At 48.1% G+C, this 18,838-nt stretch overlaps 1 protein-coding gene across 1 annotated transcript; it reads right to left on the reverse strand.

The window, feature by feature from the left end:
- Nucleotides 1-16,037: 16,037 nt before the first annotated feature.
- LOC126543166 (solute carrier family 2, facilitated glucose transporter member 8-like) lies at nt 16,038-17,810 on the reverse strand. Its single transcript, XM_050190300.3, has one exon. The coding sequence runs from the start codon at nt 17,795-17,797 to the stop codon at nt 16,082-16,084; it is 1,716 nt and encodes a 571-aa protein (XP_050046257.2). The 5' UTR covers nt 17,798-17,810; the 3' UTR covers nt 16,038-16,081.
- Between the last annotated feature and the right edge of the window lie 1,028 nt (nt 17,811-18,838).

An 18,838-nucleotide genomic window follows, 5' to 3' on the forward strand; every position in this document is an offset into this window, starting at 1 on the left:
GTTGCATCTGGTACAGGTTTTTGAGATGCGACGATGAGATAGCGCCGCTGTTTTCCAGGTCCCGGGAAAGAAATTATGACCTGACGTTCTTGACAATGTGACACTGGTCAAATGCGAGGAATAAATTGCGAGTGGAATCCTCGGGATGCCGTATGCAGTGTGCTATAATTCCGCTGCACAAGAATTCAAATAGAAGAATATTTATCATGTGGATGTCTGTCACAATGCGCGCGATCTTAATGCCTACTGCTTCAACATCCTTTAACACTACTTCATCAGTGCAAACAGCTGGTGGCTAGTGCAGTTTCTGGTAAAGAAATAGCCTACAGGGATGTGAATATGAATCGACAGACCATTTAGCGCAAAACACAAAAGAGAATTAGTCGAAACTAGCTCGGCACTGGGTGCTGTCTGCAATCCATTTTCTTGGTCGACTTCTCCGACAAAAGCATCTTTTTGTTTGTTATATTGCAGCCACTTGGTGTGTTCTCATATCATCTACAACAGCGAGCATACTTTGGCCTGTTCCGCCGTCATGTTCGTTACCTCTGCCTGAAGACACTGTTGGACTACTGATGTAAAACCCACTTCATCTATGTTCCCTCCTAATATATCTGTAAATTCGCCTGGGCAGCTTGGAAACTTCAGTAGGCCCTCATTCCACATGTGTTCGTAGACTTGTGTGCAGAAATTCATCAGAATTATAGTGGCGGACCGTAAGCTCTGACCACGTCGGCTTGGCTGAAGACAAGTTTTTTTGAAAAATTTGGTCCACAAGGAACCTTGCCTCCAAGTGCTTCTCACTTGCTTCTTCCACGACGCTAGCAAAAGCGTTTAGATGGCAGTTCCTCTTTTAATCGCCCCAGCTCTTCTTTGTATGTGCCCACTGTTTGTTTCAGTCGTTCTATTTGTGTTTTAAAGTCCCTCTCTTTTCGTCATCTTTGTCATGCTACAACAGAAACATAGCTGCGGACGTCGACCAGAATCGCTTCGTCAATCGTCGTCACCGCGGAGAAAGCACAGGGCTCAACGTGGTCCGCATCACTAGCACTTGAAACTTCGACATCACTAACGGATTGAGGCGGATACGCAGCTGGCACAGGGGATAGGGCAGTCTCCCCGACGGAATGATTCCACGTTGCTTGTAATATGGGGGAAGCAAGTGGATCCGCCGCCAAGGTTTGTGAGTGGTGGCGCTGGTTAACACTTCCAGGGTTAGTTCCAGCAGATAAACGTAAACACCCCAGAAAGTGGACGGAAAAACGGCGCCGCGATAGCTCAATTGGTAAGAGCATCGCACGCGTAATGCGAAGACGTGTGTTCGTATTCCACCTGCGGCCAGTTGTGTTTTCATCCATATTCATTTCCGTTAATTTATCATAATTCCTTACTTAAATTAATGCGTAGAAGTAATTTCCCCTATGCTGTCCTTGGTGTCTTTCTTTATTGGCTTCTTATGAGATGACTAACAAAAATCGGGCCCCTCGGTTTCCTTTCTTCTCGTTTATATATATATATATAGTTGAATAAATGAAGGAGCACACTTACGAAAATTGCATTTAATGTTTTCGTAAGTGTGCTCCTTCATTTCTTCACCTATGCACCGGACCTACAGAAATTTTCCTTGAACTATATATATATATATATATATATATATATATATATATATATATATATATATATGAACGAGAAGGAAGGAAACTGAACTCTCCAATCCGCAACCTTGTTATCTGCGCAGTATACGTGCCGCCTGGGATCGCTCTGCTGCCGCGACCCTGTCGGCACGGACGCCACGTCAACTGAAGCCCCACTGTTGTAAACCTGCATATAATTTGCCCCTTTGACTTCTGCAGCACATGTTCGTTTGTCGCATACCCGCCGTGGTTGCTCAGTGGCAATGGTGTTGGGCTACTGAGCACGAGGTCGCGGGATCGAATCCTGGCAACGGCGGCCGCATTTCGATGGGGGCGAAATGCGAGAACACCCGTGTTCTTAGATTTAGGTGCACGTTAAAAAACCCCAGGTGGTCAAAATCCCGAGTCCTCCAGTACGGCGTGCCTCATAATCAGAAAGTGGTTTCGGCCCGTAAAGCCCCATAAATAGTCGTTTGTCGCGTGCCTTACCGGAAAGCCTTATACGGAGGGCTCCTGCCAAGGGGAGCGGAGCGAGCCGGCGTGCAGCGTGGGTGGGAGGGGGGTCAGGTAGATGCCACTTTAGCGGCCGCACGCCGATGAACAGTGACACATTATTTTTACTTGTGTTAATGACACGTTAATTTACTGCACAATATTCATTGGATGTTATACAGACGTTCATGTTCATGACTGAGCGAAGCATACTCAGAGCGGGCCCGTGGCACGTACTGTAAAGATCGCCTCACTTGCGCAATTCCCGGTTGAGATTGCAATAAAAAAGGCTAAAATGCGTCAGTGAAAATTGTCTTTGTCATCAACAGACCTGGTTTTCAATCACACGTTATGAACCATTAGTCTAGCGTTGTCAATATTTTCTGAAGCGTGACGCTGAATTGAGACAAAAAGTCACTATAATTCTCGCTATAATTGTGAAAGAACGTAGGTTTTTTTCTAATATTAGCTAGCGTGAAGTAAATTTACCTAGAAGTTTCATGTTGGTCTAATGTTCTAGCAGCTGAAAGAAAACAGTGAATTTACCAGCAGGGTATAGAGGGATTTAGCTTTACTAATGTGCTTTACTACAGTGTGCTTGGGCAAATATTCCAAGTTCAGAATACGAACATAGTTGGCGTGTAATATTTCATTCGTATTCGAAAGCGAACTATTCGGCATTTTGGAATATCAAAACTAACCAAATATTTCGCAACAACCGACTGTTAAAATCGGGTTACTGTTCTCCATCTGCTGAACAAAGCATCGCAAATATAATTATCAGGAGTAAAACAGCGACAAAGTTTTCTAAGCAATGAAGAAACAAAATCGGTAATGCAAGCTTCTTTCTCGGTTTTGCGGTGGATGGGTGTGACGCTGGTTAACACTCCTTGGGTTAGATCATGTACACATACACAAATATCCAAGAATGCATGGACGTGGGAAGTGAAGTCGTCGCCGCAACACAATTGGTGGTACAAAAACGCGCGCTTAATGTGGAGGTTGTGGGTTCCGCTCTCACCGTCAGCATGTTGTTTTTCCCTCCATTTCCCTTCAGCTTTTCATTTTACACTTCAATTAAAAACTGCAAGTAATTTCTCTTATGCTTTCATTTTCGTCATTATCTGTTGGTTTCATATGGTTCTGACTAAAAAATATGTGTGAGCGTTCCTACAAAAACGGCGCCCTTACAGAACCGAGCCCCTCGGTTCCCCTTCTTTTCGACCGATACATGACAAACGATTATTTTTGCTTCTGCCCTGTCTTTCTTGCACTCTAGTCATGTAGGAGTTGTAACTTTTACGTTACAACCAATGTTTTCCTTGTAACAGATCCTTTATTGTATCTAGGGCACACCTCATTTATTTTTCCATAACTTCTGATATTTTTTCAACAACTATTTATTTTGCGTTCTTGGAAAGTTGGTCATACAGCATGCCTAACATTCTTGGAAAGCTTTTAGTAAAGCAATGAACGGGGCTAGTTGGTGGACCTTCAAGATTGTATTGCGCTTAGTGTTACACTGACGGAACCAGTGGACGAACATAAGGAACGAAATTTGCGCCACATACATCCGCGTTTTGTCTCTTATGTTCGTCCATTAGTTCCGTCAGTGTAACGCTAAGCAAAATGCAATCATGAATTGGAAAGCTTGCTTGCACCCCGTTCTAAGGGTGTCAAACCGCTATTCGTGCAGTTTTTTTCATGACGGTTGTAGTGATCTCGTGTGTAAACCGAGCCTAATTTTCTGTGATAGCTGACTGTATATTCAGCGCAAGCGTGTTCCTAAATATACCGAAATAAATATTGCTGCTGTAAATATGTGGGCCTGCGTTTGTCTATTCGATATTCGATTCGTATTAGAAAAAGTCGATATTCGATCGCCTGCCTCTAGTATTTACATAGCGGATTATGACAGCTTAAGTTTTTCGTTACCTTCATTTTGGGAGGTTACGAATAGAGCTCGATTCAAAAGAACGCAATCACCGTAGTTTTCCTAGCATGAAAATGAACTTAGTATCCCTAAATCTTTTGTGCTTCTCGAAGTTCGTGGTAGCAGAACTAGATTCTGCGGAACGCGCTAGGCCACGTGTTGTTAACATGGTGATGACAATTACCCGAGTTTTGTACAGGTTAAATGCTACATTTTCGTCCTTGATGTATACCTGAAAGCCGCCATGAAATATACTGGTTGGTGCGAAAGCCGTGAGAAACGGGAGCGATTTCTTCAGACGCGCGTGAACGAGCTGAGCGAATCCGATATTTACGCGTTTCTTACGCAGTCGATATGTACCATTCATTTGCTGGGTTCCAAAGCGGAACACAAAATTTATTCCATTTGGCTTTGGTAAATTAGCTCTCTGACCCGCTTGCGCACATCAAGCAATCCAGTAGGTTTAGCGACACCACTGAACCAGCAGCGTTTAAACGCATTCAAATAGGTTTTATAAATAATAAAGAAACTGTTTATTTTAAAGTTAAACTTTAAAAACTTTAACATTTTTTTAGCACTATGATGGACATTGTTACGCGAACGAAGGATTAAGCCTCGAGACTATTTACATAGTATATTTTCAAGGGGTAACTGCAGCGCTGACCAGTTCAGCCGACAGCTCGAGAGCCAGAGAGCGTTCGTAGTCTTCGTCGGGGCGCCCGCGTGCATCGGCCACAAGAAACACGCAATATGTATGTATCGATCATTACTCCCGGCGGCCGAAGCACCGTCTAAATATCGGTGATAACAGGAGAGTAATATGGCTTGAGGCGTGCGACATGCACAACTTCAGTGCAATTTGGGCCAGATGAGGCACTGGTACTGACTGGGGCGATTTCGTAGGTAACTGGAGTCACGGCCCGCAGCACTCGATATGGGCCTGTGTACCGAGACAGGAGTTTTTCTGACAGGGCAACGTGGCGAGTCGGGGACCACAGGAGTACCAGATATCCAGGCGAAAAGTGGACATCTGTCTGTTGGCGATCGTATAAGCGCCGTTGCTTCTCTTGAGAGGTCAGTAGGCGAGCGCGGGCAATTTCGCGTGCTTGGGCTGCCCTGGTGATGGCGTCAAATGCATACTCGCTGGTCTCTGCTGCGGCGGATGGAAGGGATGCGTCCAGTGGCAATGTGGGTTCTCGGCCGAACGGCAGAAAGAACGGGGAATAACCGGCAGTGTCGAGACGCGAAGAATTATATGCAAAATTGACATATAGGGTAGGGCAAGGTCCCAACCAGTATGGTCGGACGAGACGTACTTTGCAAGTATGTCTGTTAGGGTACGATTCAGACGCTCAGTGAGACCATTGGTCTGTGGATGGTAAGACGTAGTCAGCTTGTGCTTAGTGGAGCAGGACTGCAGGATGTCGGCGATGACTTGAGAAAGAAATGTCCGACCACGGTCTGTGAGCATTTGGTGTGGGGCACCATGCTGCAGAATCACGTCGCGTAAAAGAAAATCGGCGACATCTGTGGCGCAGCTTGTTGGAAGCGCTCTGGTGATGGCGTAGCGCGTGGCGTAATCTGTCACCACAGCGACCCACTTGTTGCCAGACGTGGATAGAGGGAAAGGGCCAAGTAAGTCCAAGCCAACGCGAAAGAACGGCTCCGAGCGGTTGAAGGCACCCGGCAGGGAGCGTCGATGGTGTTTTTCGGCGCTGGTATTTTTCACACGCCGCAACGTATTTCCGGACGGAGCGGGCAAGGCCTTGCCAAAAGAAGCGTCGGCGAATCCGGTCGTAAGTGAGGGAGACGCCAAGGTGACCTGCCGTTGGTAAATCGTGAAGTTCTTGGAGAACAGCTGATCGGATGTACTTATAGGAATGACGAGGAGTAGGGCAGGACCGTCTGGGCGTATATTGTGGCGGTATAATACACCATTCCGGAGAACAAACAGGTGAGGGGACGAATCAGAAGGCGAAGATTCCAAGCCATCAATGATGGCGCGCAAAGTGGCATCACGGCGTTGCTCGTCGGCAACGTGTAGCAGCTGAGAAACGGAGAAAACGCAAGCGTCGGTATCGGGGTTAGGGTCGGCGGGTGGTTCGTCCACTGGATAGCGTGATAAACAGTCTGCGTCCTGATGTAATCGGCCCGACTTGTACACTACTGCATAGGAATATTCTTGCAGCAGCAGAGCCCAGCGACCAAGCCGGCCGGAGGATCCTTGAGTGAGGAAAGCCAGCGCGTGGTGGTCCGTGATTATAGAGAAGTGCATGCCATACAAGTACGGGCGGAATGTGGAATCCGCCCAGACGAGAGCCAGGCATTCACGATCTGTAATCGAATAGTTGCGCTCCGCTGCTGTGAGGAAGCGGCTAGCGTATGCGATAACGCGATCTTGACTCAGTTGGCGCTGGGCTAAGACGGCTCCGATACCGTGACCACTGGCATCGGTACGCACCTTTGTAGGAGAGGACGGGTCAAAGTGGGCCAGTATAGGTGGCGTGGTGAGAATGTTGGTGAGGTGGGCAAACGCGGCAATTTGAGCGGGGCCCCACATAAACGGCACGTCCTTCTTCAGAAGATCAGTAAGAGGTCAGCCAATCGCTGCGAAGTCTTTATCGAAGCGTCGGAACTAGGAGCAAAGTCCTACAAAATTTCGGACGTCTTTGACAGACTGAGGTACAGGAAAAGACGTGACAGCACGAATTTTCTCCGGGTCTGGTTAAACACCGGAAGCGTCGACGACGTGCCTACGACCGAAGTGGCACTTCGAGGAATTTAGTTGGAGCCCAGCCTCGCGGATAAGCACTCAAGGTGTGTCTTAAATGTAGGCGAAAGTACAAGAACGTCGTCTAGGTAGCAGATGCATGTTGACCATTTGAACTCTTGAAGCATTGCAAAGAGTCCGTCATACGTTCGAACGTTGCTGGGGCGTTGCATAGACCGAATGGCATAACTTTGAATTGATATAGACAATCAGGAGCGACGAATGCGATCTTAATTTTCTTGGTATTTTTCATCCACGGAAATCTGCCAATAACCCGACCGCAGGTCTATCGATGAAAAGTAGTTGGCACCGTGGAGACAATCGAGGGCGTCGTCAATGCGAGGCAAGGGGTAGACGTCTTTCTTAGTAATGCGGTTTAGATGACGATAATCTACGCAGAAACGCCATGTGCCATCTTTCTTTTTAACAAGCACCACTGGCGACGCCCAAGGGCTCGACGAAGGTTCAACAATGCCTTTGGCAAGCATCTTGTTCACTTCATCTTGAATAACCTTACGCTCTGAAGCAGAAACTCGATATGGCCGGCAATGAATAGGAATGGCGTCACCAGTATTTATGTGATGCTTAACAATTGATGTCTGGCCCAATTGCCGATTGCTGAGGTCGAAGATGTCGTGGTACGAAAGCAAAAGGCGACACAGAGCTGCTGCTTGTTCAGGCAATAGGTCCGCAGCAATCATGGGACGAAATGTTGCGTCTGGGCAAAGAGCATCCTGTGGACATTGTGAAGAATCGGAGCAGACTTCTACGGAAAACGTCGTGATGTGGTCATCTCCGATAGCACGGAGCGTTGCAACCGATATGCCTTTGGGTAGAACTTCCTTTGTCAGGCCAAAATTGACGACGGGGAGGCGTGTCCGGTTATCGGCGACGGCGACGACGGAGTGGAGCACAGTGATGTTGCGCATCAAAAGGACATCAGGAACAGGTGTGGCGACGTAATCACCATCCGGCACAGGAAAAGATTATAGCAAATCGACGAAAGTCAAGGTTCTAGGCGACAGGCGGACGAAGGCGGTCGTACTAAAGTTGTTCGGCAGTTCGGCACGAATATGCGCGAGTTGAGGATGTTCGAGACAAAGGGTACCGGCAGAACAGTCGATCAAAGCTGAATGCGCTGTAAGAAATTTGAGTCAGAGGATTAGGTCACGGGGACAATTAATCAGAACTGTAAAAAGAACAGGAACGTGGCGGTAAGCGATACTCATACGGGAAGTACACATTCCAGTGACGTCAACAGTGTTGCCATCGGCCACGCGTACGGCTCGAGTAGTAGGAGGCGTGAGAACCTTCCTCAGACGACGACGGAGGTTACAATTCATTATGAATACCTGGGCTCCAGTATTTATTAACGCCGTCAAAGGGACACCGTCTACGTGGACATCAAGTAAGTTCGATCTGGTTCGTTGGGAGGGTCAATGGAGGATTTGAACACGACGAAGATAATGCAGTAATGGGATGACCACTGTGCTGTGAAGCACAATCACAATGTGAAGGCTACCAATATGAAGGAAACCGTTGGATCATCATGGTCACGGAGCCTATGCATCGTACCAGTTTCGGCCGCTTACATGTACCTTTTGAATTGTAATGAAGAAGTGCGCCGTGCAGAGCTCCGCAGCCGGATCGCCAGCTCTACGCAAGTGGGGCTCGGGCTAGACGTTGTTCCTGGTGTGACTGGCGAAGCCTACGCTGTTGCGTCTTCCAGTCGGCGTAATTCGTGTCGTCCACAGCCGTGTCGGACACTGAGGCGCAACGTAACTGACGCTTTGCGAGCACGTTCTATGCGCTCCGGTTGCGATTCCACTATGCAAGCGTTATGGTTGTGTCAGCGACGTGGCCCCCGAGGCTGCATCATCTCGGAGGCTCGGATAATGATTTCGATGAGTATGGTGTTATCTAAAACTGTAGCTTCGAGCAGACGACGGCAGCCAGGAGAATGACTTTCGGTCGCGGTGCTTTCGAGTGAAACCCCGAACAGTCCCCGACAGCTGGATCACGTGACTGTAACGTGTCCTTCCTTCAGGGCTACTCAGGCCGGAAGCCACGGACGGTTTGCGGACAGTCCTGGGCTGCAAAATTGAAGAAGCCCATGAACGCGCGCGGATAAGCGTGCGTACGTTCAGGAAAAAGCGTTGACGCTGCAACAGCGACAAATTTTCCAGGTAGTATCAAGGCCAAGAACTAAATAGTCCTTAAATGCGGAAGCGATGATACCGAAATGAGATACTGAAAAGACAGTGGCGTAGCCAGACCCCCCCGTCTCTCTCTCTCGGCAGCCACTTCGCAACAAATTATGCTATTATCCTTATGCTATTTTAAAAAGGATGACAATAAAACTAAAACTAAAATTTCGGTTACGAATTGAAGCTTTTATAATATGTATGCCGATGACATATCTGGTACATGACATTGGAAAAACGAACAGCGCTGAAAATGGGGCCAAACAAAAGGAAGACAGTGCACTATAGTGTGTCTTCTTGTTTCCAGGCCAGACTTGTTGCAGGTAATAGCGGAGATAACCGTTGTTTTCCAGCCAGTTCTTCTAGTGAGTGGTACGGCCGTTGCTACGTGCGAAAGAGGGCGGGTACTATTTTGCAAGTCGCCTATCACTCAATCGCACTTTCAGCGTTGAGGACATGCTCATTTATTTATTTATTTATTTATTTAAATATGCAAGAATGAAACTTTGCGCTAGAACCACTAGAACTTCGGTAGTATCATATGATTCATGTTCCACTCACTTTCGCTGAACTGCTGTCCGACTTGTTTGAAATTATGTTGGGAAGTAACTTGCGATCATGGTATTGTAGTCATCACGCGACGCACATTGTTATTAAAGCGAAGCTTTTCTTTGTTTCTTCCTTCGACGTTCCTACTGCTGCTGCTACGGTGACTGTCGACCTTGCACGCCGTGTCAGGGGTGGTTCAGAGCGTGCATATGCATGGCAGGAGCGGTAGAGAGGAAAGGCGAGGCGAGAAATTCGTTTGGACCTTTGCACCGCGTCGTATGCGTACAAGGCCATATCTGAGCTCCCTGGGTGTCGCCACAATAGCCTCTTGAGGGCTGTAATTATCCGTGACCCCCCCGTAAAAGCATTGCAGAAACCGCACCGCTTACCTTTTTAACATAAGTCGAATTTCTTCTAAAGCACCTGCGTCTGCTAAACTGACTATGTACAAGACATTAGTACGTTCAAAATTAGAATATGCCTCCGCAATTTGGGACCCCGGTTTCACGAACTTAGCATCCTCACTCGAGATGGTCCAGAATAAGTCGGCGCGTTTCATTCTTTCCAATTACAACCGTACTAGCAGTATAACTTCAATGAAACTAACGCTGTCGTGTCCGTCTCGTGAGCTTAGTAGGAGAGTATCTCGCCTTAGCCTTTTTTCACAAAATTTATCATCATGACGAATTGAAGCATTCTTTTATTTCGCAGCCATTTTATCGACCATCCCGTATCGACCATCGTTACAAGGTAAACGTCATCAGTTCTAAAACCAATGCTCTTTTTCATTCTTTTCTACGTCGTACATCGACAGAATGGAATCGCCTTCCGCCCGACGTAGCATCAATACCAGATAATGACTCATTCCGTTCATCTCTCGTGCGATATCTTGATGCTGATCCCTGACATTTTTTTTAAATTTTGCAGATAGTTATCAGGTTTTCATTCCGTTGTGTTTTGTATATATGTTGTTCCGCTTGTGATTGTTGTTTGAGCTACTGTGTAGCATTATTGCTTATCACCGTTTATTATCTTTATCATTTGCTTCTACTTTAACATGTATTTGGCTCTTTTTTTGTAGTTGGCTTTCTGTATTGCCTTTTGTTTCATTGGTCTTTCCTCTATATGTTATGTACCACACCCCTCTGTAATGCGTATGCCCTTGAGGGTAATAAAATGACATCAAGTGAAATGATTTGAAAAAGGTAGCAATGTCAGTGTAGTTTTTTCAGCGCCTTGTAAATTGTCAGCAGTGTGTAACCTGCAAAACAAAAAGCACCAGAAACGCATGCAATGCCATACTAATCACCGGACCAATTACACCAAATGTACTTCAAACGTTGTTTATCAGGTATCCTTAGATTGTGGACGCGTTTATATAGGACAAACTGGCCAGTGCTTCAACGACAGGGCTAGACAGCACAATAATGACGTTAGAAAAGGATGCGGTAGTCACTTGGCTGGACACTGCAAAAAGTGGACATGCACACCCGTGTTTGGAGACACAACTTTCTTGAGGAAAAAAAAAAACGCGATATAGTTGAAGCCTATTTTATAAGAAAGGGGTGACAACTACGTCAGCTGTCCGTTTTTGGTGTTGCAGGAAAAAGAAGTGACATTTATTTCGAGGTATCTAGGAACGTGAACTGATTGGCCATACAAGCGTATGTATAAACTGCTTGACTTATACAATCTTTTGTATCAGGCACGTACCCAAGATTTTTTTTTTCGGGGGGGGGGGGCAATCCGAGGTAACTTTTTTACGTAAATGAGGGTGGGGGCCTTTACTAGTACAAATGTACATTCGCCATAACGAAGGGTAATCCCGCAAAGAGGAAATGAAATAAAGTGTATCTCACAGGTAGTACGCCTGTGAGATACACCTATTCTTTACTTGGCAAACAAGGAACCACATCGAATGGACTCGTGCTGGAAAGAAACGCAGGAAGAACACTTCCAAGAACAAGTAAACAAACGAAAGTGCAAAATAAAGATTTCTATCATCATCATCAGCTTATTTTGTGTCCACTGCAGGACGAAGGCCTCTCCCTATAGTAGATTTCTACAGTAGCATACAACTTAAAAAAAACAGCTGTTGACAACCAAGGCGCACGGACCACGAGGGGTTGTGTTACTCCGCCAGCCAACCACAGAAGCAAACAAAATCATCGTCATGCGGCCTTTTCAAAATGGCGTCGTACCTGATACCTCTGGAGCGTCTGCTGTTCTTGAAGAGTCTTTTAACCGACGGAAGCAATGGGGTGTGCAACAGACATGGACAAAGCGTATGGAGTCCGAGCATTTCACTCTTCAAAAGTTTACCCGCCGTGGTTGCTTAGTGGCTGTGGTGTTGGGCTGCTAAGCACGAGGTCGCAGGATCGAATCCCGGCCACGGCGGCCGCATTTCGATGGCGACGAAACGCGAAAACACCCGTCTACTTAGATTTAGGTGCCCGTTAAAGAACCCCAGGTGGTCCAAATATCTCGAGTCCCCCACTACGGCGTGCCTCATTATCAGATCGTGGTTTTGGCGCATAAAACTCCATAATTAATTAAATCTTCAAAAGTCTGCCGTACAGTTCATTTCACTGCTGAGCCCGTTTTACTCATGAAACTTCACTGCCAACTGAAGTGAAACTTGACAATAAATAGCTGCAGCGAAGCAAGCATTTTATTTCACTTCAATAAAGAATTAGGCTTTCACCATTCCACTATAATAGGCCAGGGAAAACGTATCAAATTACGAGCTAATAATTGTATTCTTGTGGTTACCGCCTCATTTGGGTAACAGGATAAGTTCGAAGTAGGAATTATTTGCAGCCTCGCGGAGGAACCGTGGCTGGCGGTTTGAGGGCGTGCGCGGGGCTTCACTGCAGACTTAAGTTGTATCCGACTATAGTGGCGTTCTTTTATAATTAGCTCTGGAAGAATTATAGAGAAATTTATATTTGCGGAACAGTCACAGTTCTTTTGGATCCCTCGTTTACTCTTCTACCAAGTGAAGTGCCAAAACCGACTCGTATTGTTATTTGGGAAGCTGCGTAGTGATGCGTGGCCGCCATGCAGTCCCGTACAACCGCGTAGAGCGCAGGACGCTGCGGTTCTAGACGTGCTGCGCCCGCCGAGGAAGGTTAGAAAAACACCTACATAACCACAGCAGAGAAGTAGCTACGTCAGGCGGCTCGGCTGATAACTGTAGAAGTGTACTTCAAAATACACAGAATTGTTATCCACTTCCGGCAGCGTTTTCTCTACTTCCTTTTTAAATAAAAAGATGTTGATCCATAAATAGTTTCATAAACAATCGGCAAATTGGTTAATTTTCGCTTTTCCTTCCTGTTTAGCTATTGCCTTGGCTTAATTTCTCAACTCCTTGCGACTCTTGTTTCCAGTTGCCAATTTTGCACAAAAAGTGCTGTACAATTAGGGAAAGACCAGACGAGGTAACGGGTGACAGTCATATATTGCTTATGGGTTTAAGGGTTATTGCAGGGTCTGATGATGAACGCTGTTTCGCATTATTTTCATTTGCACTTTATTTAACTCATATCGCGGGTATATGGTTCCGACGATCTCCCAGCGTCGCGGCAAGCTGCCACTCGAGGAAATAATGAAGCAAAAGGAAAAGTTAAACTCAACTGGCGTTTTCTCCAGCTGCAACTCGTTCCTCCGGCATACAGACCAGCTGACTATACGAACCGAATCCCTCTCCTGGTCTCTGGATCAGTCTAAACAAAGAAGGTTGAACTAACGAAGCAACAGCCATGCGCGTGACCGTTGAATAGGTGGTGACAACTGAAAGCATCTCGAGTTAATAGCGTGGGCACCGAATCGATGAGAAAACTGGCCTTCACACCCCAGGAGATTCCGATAAATACCGTCATCCAAAAGGAGGGAAAAAGTCAGCAAAATGTTGACCACCGAATAGCTGTCAAGTCTCAACATTGATTTGGCGGCGCTTTAGGAATGTGTGTGAGGAATGGTGGCGTGGGCGGGGGGGGGGGGGGGGGGGGAGTATGCCGCTTAATTTCGGGGGGGGGGGGCCCGCCCCCCCTGGGGTACGTGCCTGCTCCTGGACATTTCTGTAAGTACTCTCGAAACGACGGAACTTTTCTACCGTCAAGATAATAATCTTCGGCGCACAGAACAGTTTACAGACGCTAACTTTTTACCGAATACGTACAGTGAACGCCTGCGCGCAGTCGCCGCGATGGAGTCTCCCGAACCGGCTTCTTGCGTGAAAGGTAGGCAAAGGCTGAGAGCAAACTATGTGAAATATGTTTTTCTAGTGGGCTGTATGCATAACCAAATGGAGCATAACAGAATGAAGTCTCAATGCAGCGATCGCACGGGTTCGCAGCGACCGAGCCCGTCTGTATGCATGTCCGCGCACAATGTTTCGATTTCGCTGCGTGCACGTTTTCGCACCGTGCAGTGAGCTTTATTATAGGCTGCAGAATATGCGTATTTGACAGTACACAAGCAATCATTGTCGCGTGGACGCTATCAGAGCTGCTCAAAAATGATTTCGCTATAGGGACTTCGACGCATACGGCGACTGTGATGCGCCGTCGCGACCATTCAATCTTGTTTATTTCTTCTAAATTCTTGGATGCTTCAATATTATTTCTCAAGTTGCGTCGCACTGTATGTTTAGCGGTCTTCTCAGCGCGCGATTTACCGCTGCTTCTTTTTCGTAATCCAGTGCATTAATTCATAACACAAACATGACCGTATGCCGTGCCTTCTTTAATGTGCTTCTTACCGCCCCTTTCCATTCTAGTGAATTTGCCAGTATCTACCATCAAGTTCATAGACCAAACCGTCATGGCGTTAGCTGAGCAGCGGGCGCGGGCGAGCGTCTCAGTGCGCGTTTTCTGCTACTCACCGAACGTCGCAGTCCCGGCGCCGTAGCAGAAATCTTCCTCGCGTTTTTGCTTGCTGCATACCGGAGTTGTTGCCGATGGCTGTTTGCCGGTTCGAAGTTTCGCGAGCCAAGCTTCACGCAGCTTCTTGTTCTGCGGCTACGTGTGAATAGGGCTGACACCGGGCTTCGCTGCGTACGTCCGGCACTGCGGCACCGAGCAGTAGCCTACCACGCTGCACGCCTCCAAAGGCAGCCACTACCTATTATAGTGCTTTCAAATGTCAATCAGACACCCAAGGCGGGAAAGCCTCACCAGTTAATCAGAACCGCAGCGCAAGTGGGACTTTTGTTTTCAGCACGCTTCGGTGCTTCCGAAGCAGCCGACGCGGCCGCCGTGTCCACGTCATCCCTCATGCCACGTCACGTCGACAGTGGCGCCAGCTTTTCCACTGGTGGAGCTCGCCCCCAATAAGCTGTGCCAATACTTAAAGCTAGAAAATGCGACAGACCTGCAATAACATGCATAAAAGCCCCATAGGATAGTCGCAGTCGCTACGGCTTTGACAGAGCTACGGATCTCTGATAAACCATTTACTGACCATTTACTGATAAACCATATATGGCCAAAATTGTGTACAGTTGTTCACGGCTGGCAATGAAATTTATTCAATAAAAGAGGGTAAAATTACACTCATTGCTTTGGCAGCGGTCTGGTTCTCCACAGTCAATAAAATTTGCATGGGTCAACCATGCAGAAGTGTCATGGGCAGTTTCTTTGAACTTACAACGAAAAAGAAACGGTGGATACCGAGGATGTAATCCGCATGGAGGAACATTTATGCCTGGAAGTATCACGAAGCTAGAGAGAAAACCAGCACGAAGTGCTTGTCACAGTTGAATATTTCTTCGTGATCCGGGAATCTAACTCGGCTCCACCGCTTTTTCCTGGGAAGTCACTCTATACTAAGATAACCAGGAGTCAAGCACATGGCGGCGCAGGCGGCGAATTAATGGACAATGCAAAGCACCGTAACATTAATCAACCCATTCGGGTTTCCTAAAAGTGAAATTTGTTGCACGCCTTGAAGCGAATGCCCCCATAAGAATGCAGATTGCTGATGCAGTTTGCTCTGCAAAAAAGTGTCCGAGGAAAAACGACGAGGAAGACTTGAAATTTTCGAACAATGTTGAGTGCTATCACCTATAGCATTTTATTTCAAGCGTCTCTAAGACGTTCAGAAACAACATGCTCAATGCGCAGAACTTCGTGGAGATACTGTCGAACAAACAGCAATGCTTCATGACACAGTGAGCATTTTCTTTAAGATTACTACAAATTTTTCAGCACGCGTGTACATCGCCGAGGTAAAATGTTAGCTACCAAGAGCAAGCTGGCAATTTGACCGCTACTTTCCATTTCACTATGTAAAACAAATCCAAATTAGCCTGAATAACCCAAAACGCAACACACACCTGCATCGCCGAGCGTTCATGTGATGCGCGAGGAAGCGCGTTTCCTTCGCGCCGCATACTACGCACAGGAAGGGGCGCACTTCATGACTCAAGCTCTGAACCGCATGGCATAAAGAGCACACTTTATTGCAGCAGCCTGGGCAGAGCAAAGCAGAAAGGCTAGTTTGCGCCACTACTGCCACCAGCACCGTCTTTGTCCTGCTGGTGCATGGGCGGACTTTTGGGCGCAGATTCCGTGGGTGCCGCCTCGGACACGGTGCTTTTGGAGGCCTTGCGAGTGGGTGACGTAGTTGTCTTATCGGGAGACGTGAGCTTGGAATGTGTTGAGGGCACCGAATGCCTCTTGGGCGACGGCATGGTCTCAGCGGCACCAGCGGCACCAGCGGCACCAGCGGGCCCAGGGGATGGCGCTACAGGGGGCGGCGGCGCGGCAGCAGCGACCGAAGCAGTCACTTCGGCGACGATGGGCTCAGAGGGCTTTTTGACGGGCTCATTCCCGCTGCGGAAAGCGGCCTCAATCTCCTCGAGCGTTTTTCCCTTGGTCTCTGGAAGCGTGAGCACGACCACGAAGAAAGATATGATCATGACGACGCAGAAGAACCAGTAGGTGCCATACGGCTTGAGCAGCTCAAGCATGTCGTTGAATGTCTTGGTCACCACAAAGGCCATAGTCCAATTGAAGCTGGTGCAGATACCTGTGGCAAAGCCGCGCACACGCGCCGGCAGGAGCTCGCCCATCATTAGCCACGGGATGGGACCCATGCCGCAGGAGAAACCGATGATGAACAGCGACAGGCAGACGAGCGGCAGCCACCCGATCGACTCGACGGCCTCGTCACCCTTGGTGGCCTTCACGTAGTGGTAGCCGCCCAGCACGCCCAGGCTGAGCGCCAGCAGCGCAGCCGACGTGAGGAGCAGCACGCGTCGGCCGCCCTTATCCATCACCATGGTGGCGCCCAGCGTGGCGATCACCTGCACCACTCCGATGATCACCATGCAGTCCTCGGGCGGAATGGTAGTGCCCGCCGACTGGAAGATGGACACAGCGTAAAACATGACCGCGTTGATACCCGACATCTGTTGCGCGAACATGAGGAAAAGACTGATGAGGATCGGCTTGTAGATGAACGGTTGCTGCAGCTCCCTCACGTGGAAGCTTTCGGAAGAGTTCAACTTGAGATTCATCTCGATGTTGTTGCGCTCCCCTTCGTAGTCTGTGCCCGCGGCGTAGAGAAACTGGAGCGCCTTGAGCGCGTCTTCGCGCTTGCCTTTCTGCATCAGCCAGCGCGGCGACTCAGCCATGAAGATCATGAGCACGGCCATGGCAGCCGGCAGTGTGAGGCAGAGGATGGCCAGTGAACTCCAGCTGAGGAACTTGCCAAAGAAGAACACACCCAGTATGCCGATGGTGACGGACAGTTGTATGCCGGTGCCGAGCGTGCCGCGCACCTGGGGCCGGCTGATCTCGGACACGTACACGGGCACGGCAAGCGACACAAGGCCCGTGAAGAAGCCGGTGATGACGCGGCCGAGGCAGAGCACGACCACAGTGCCCGCGGTGGCGATGAGTACCCAGCCAGCGATAAAGCCGAGCGAGGAGAAGATGATGGACAACTTACGGCCCAAGCTGTCCACCAGAAAACCAGCTACCAGTCCTCCCGTGAGCGCGCCCAGCGTCATCAGCGAGCCAAACCAAGTCTCCTCGCTCTCGTTGATTTCCAGGCCTCCGTCGGTAATGTTGTTTTTGAGGCTCGGTATGGCTGGGGACGAGTATCCCAAGTTGGTGCCCATGGCCACCGAGCCCAGCCAGGCGGAGGCGGCCGCCACATAGAAGAGCTCGAAGCCCTTGGGCCCGTCCTCCTTCTTTTCGGCCATGGGGCACTACGGACCTTTCAGCTGCTGCATCAAGGCTGCTCGCGCACCGCGGCCAGCGAATGCGCACCGATCACGTGCCGGTCGCGATTAGGATGCATAATCGACATGATTGAAGAAAAAGAAAGTAGGCTCACCTAATACAGCGACTCGGGCCGGACATTTTCATTATTGGCAATAAGGTGTGGACGACGAACAGAAAGAACCATGCAGAGCCGAGAATGCGCCCTACGTGTCCGAGTTGTGGTCATTTCTTTATTTTTTTTCCAAATATGCCACAGTGAATTTCGTAACTATAGTAATTACAACACATTTGCATGTAATTATAACCATATACATGTAAGTATGTTAGTATTTTTAGTACATGTGGCTGTCGCGGCAATTAGCTTCACGCCATTTCAGTTAGCAATTTCACACGAAGCAAGACATACGTCAGCCCACGACATGCCATCACAGCAAGGTCGCCGTCACAGTAGGCCTGGCACTTTGCGCTAAAGCTTGGATGGATGGATGGATGGATGTTATGAGCGTCCCCTTTGGAACGGGGCGGTGGGTTGCGCCACCAAGCTCTTGCTATTATACTGCCTAATGTCCTACGTACAATAAAAAAAGAAAAAAAAAACAGTATGAACTTCCACAACCAAATTTTCTGATCCCCTATTGCGAACTGTGCTTTTGTAGGTCTCCGTTTTTTTTTTTTCGTTTCCCTACTTTTATTCCACCAATCCTCCAATCGCCTCTTACTAATCCCTATTGCGGACATGTTTACTTTTCCACTACTCTCGCTGAACCCAAGGGTTCCAAGGAGGCCAGTGGTGCCTAAATCGACCGCTGGGTAGACGTCTTCACATTCTAATAAAACATGCTCCGTCGTTTCCCTAGCTTTACCGCAGCAAGCACATGCTTCTTCTTCCTTCTTATATCTCGCTTTATAGGTGCGTGTTCTAAGGCATCCCGATCTCGCTTCGAAAAGTAATGAGCTTCCCTTTGAGTTATCATAAATGGTTTCTTTCCTGATTTCGTTTTTTCCTCTTAAGTAGTTAC

This window comes from Dermacentor andersoni, chromosome 1, assembly GCF_023375885.2.
Source record: "Dermacentor andersoni chromosome 1, qqDerAnde1_hic_scaffold, whole genome shotgun sequence".
Taxonomy (NCBI): Eukaryota; Metazoa; Arthropoda; class Arachnida; order Ixodida; family Ixodidae; genus Dermacentor; species Dermacentor andersoni.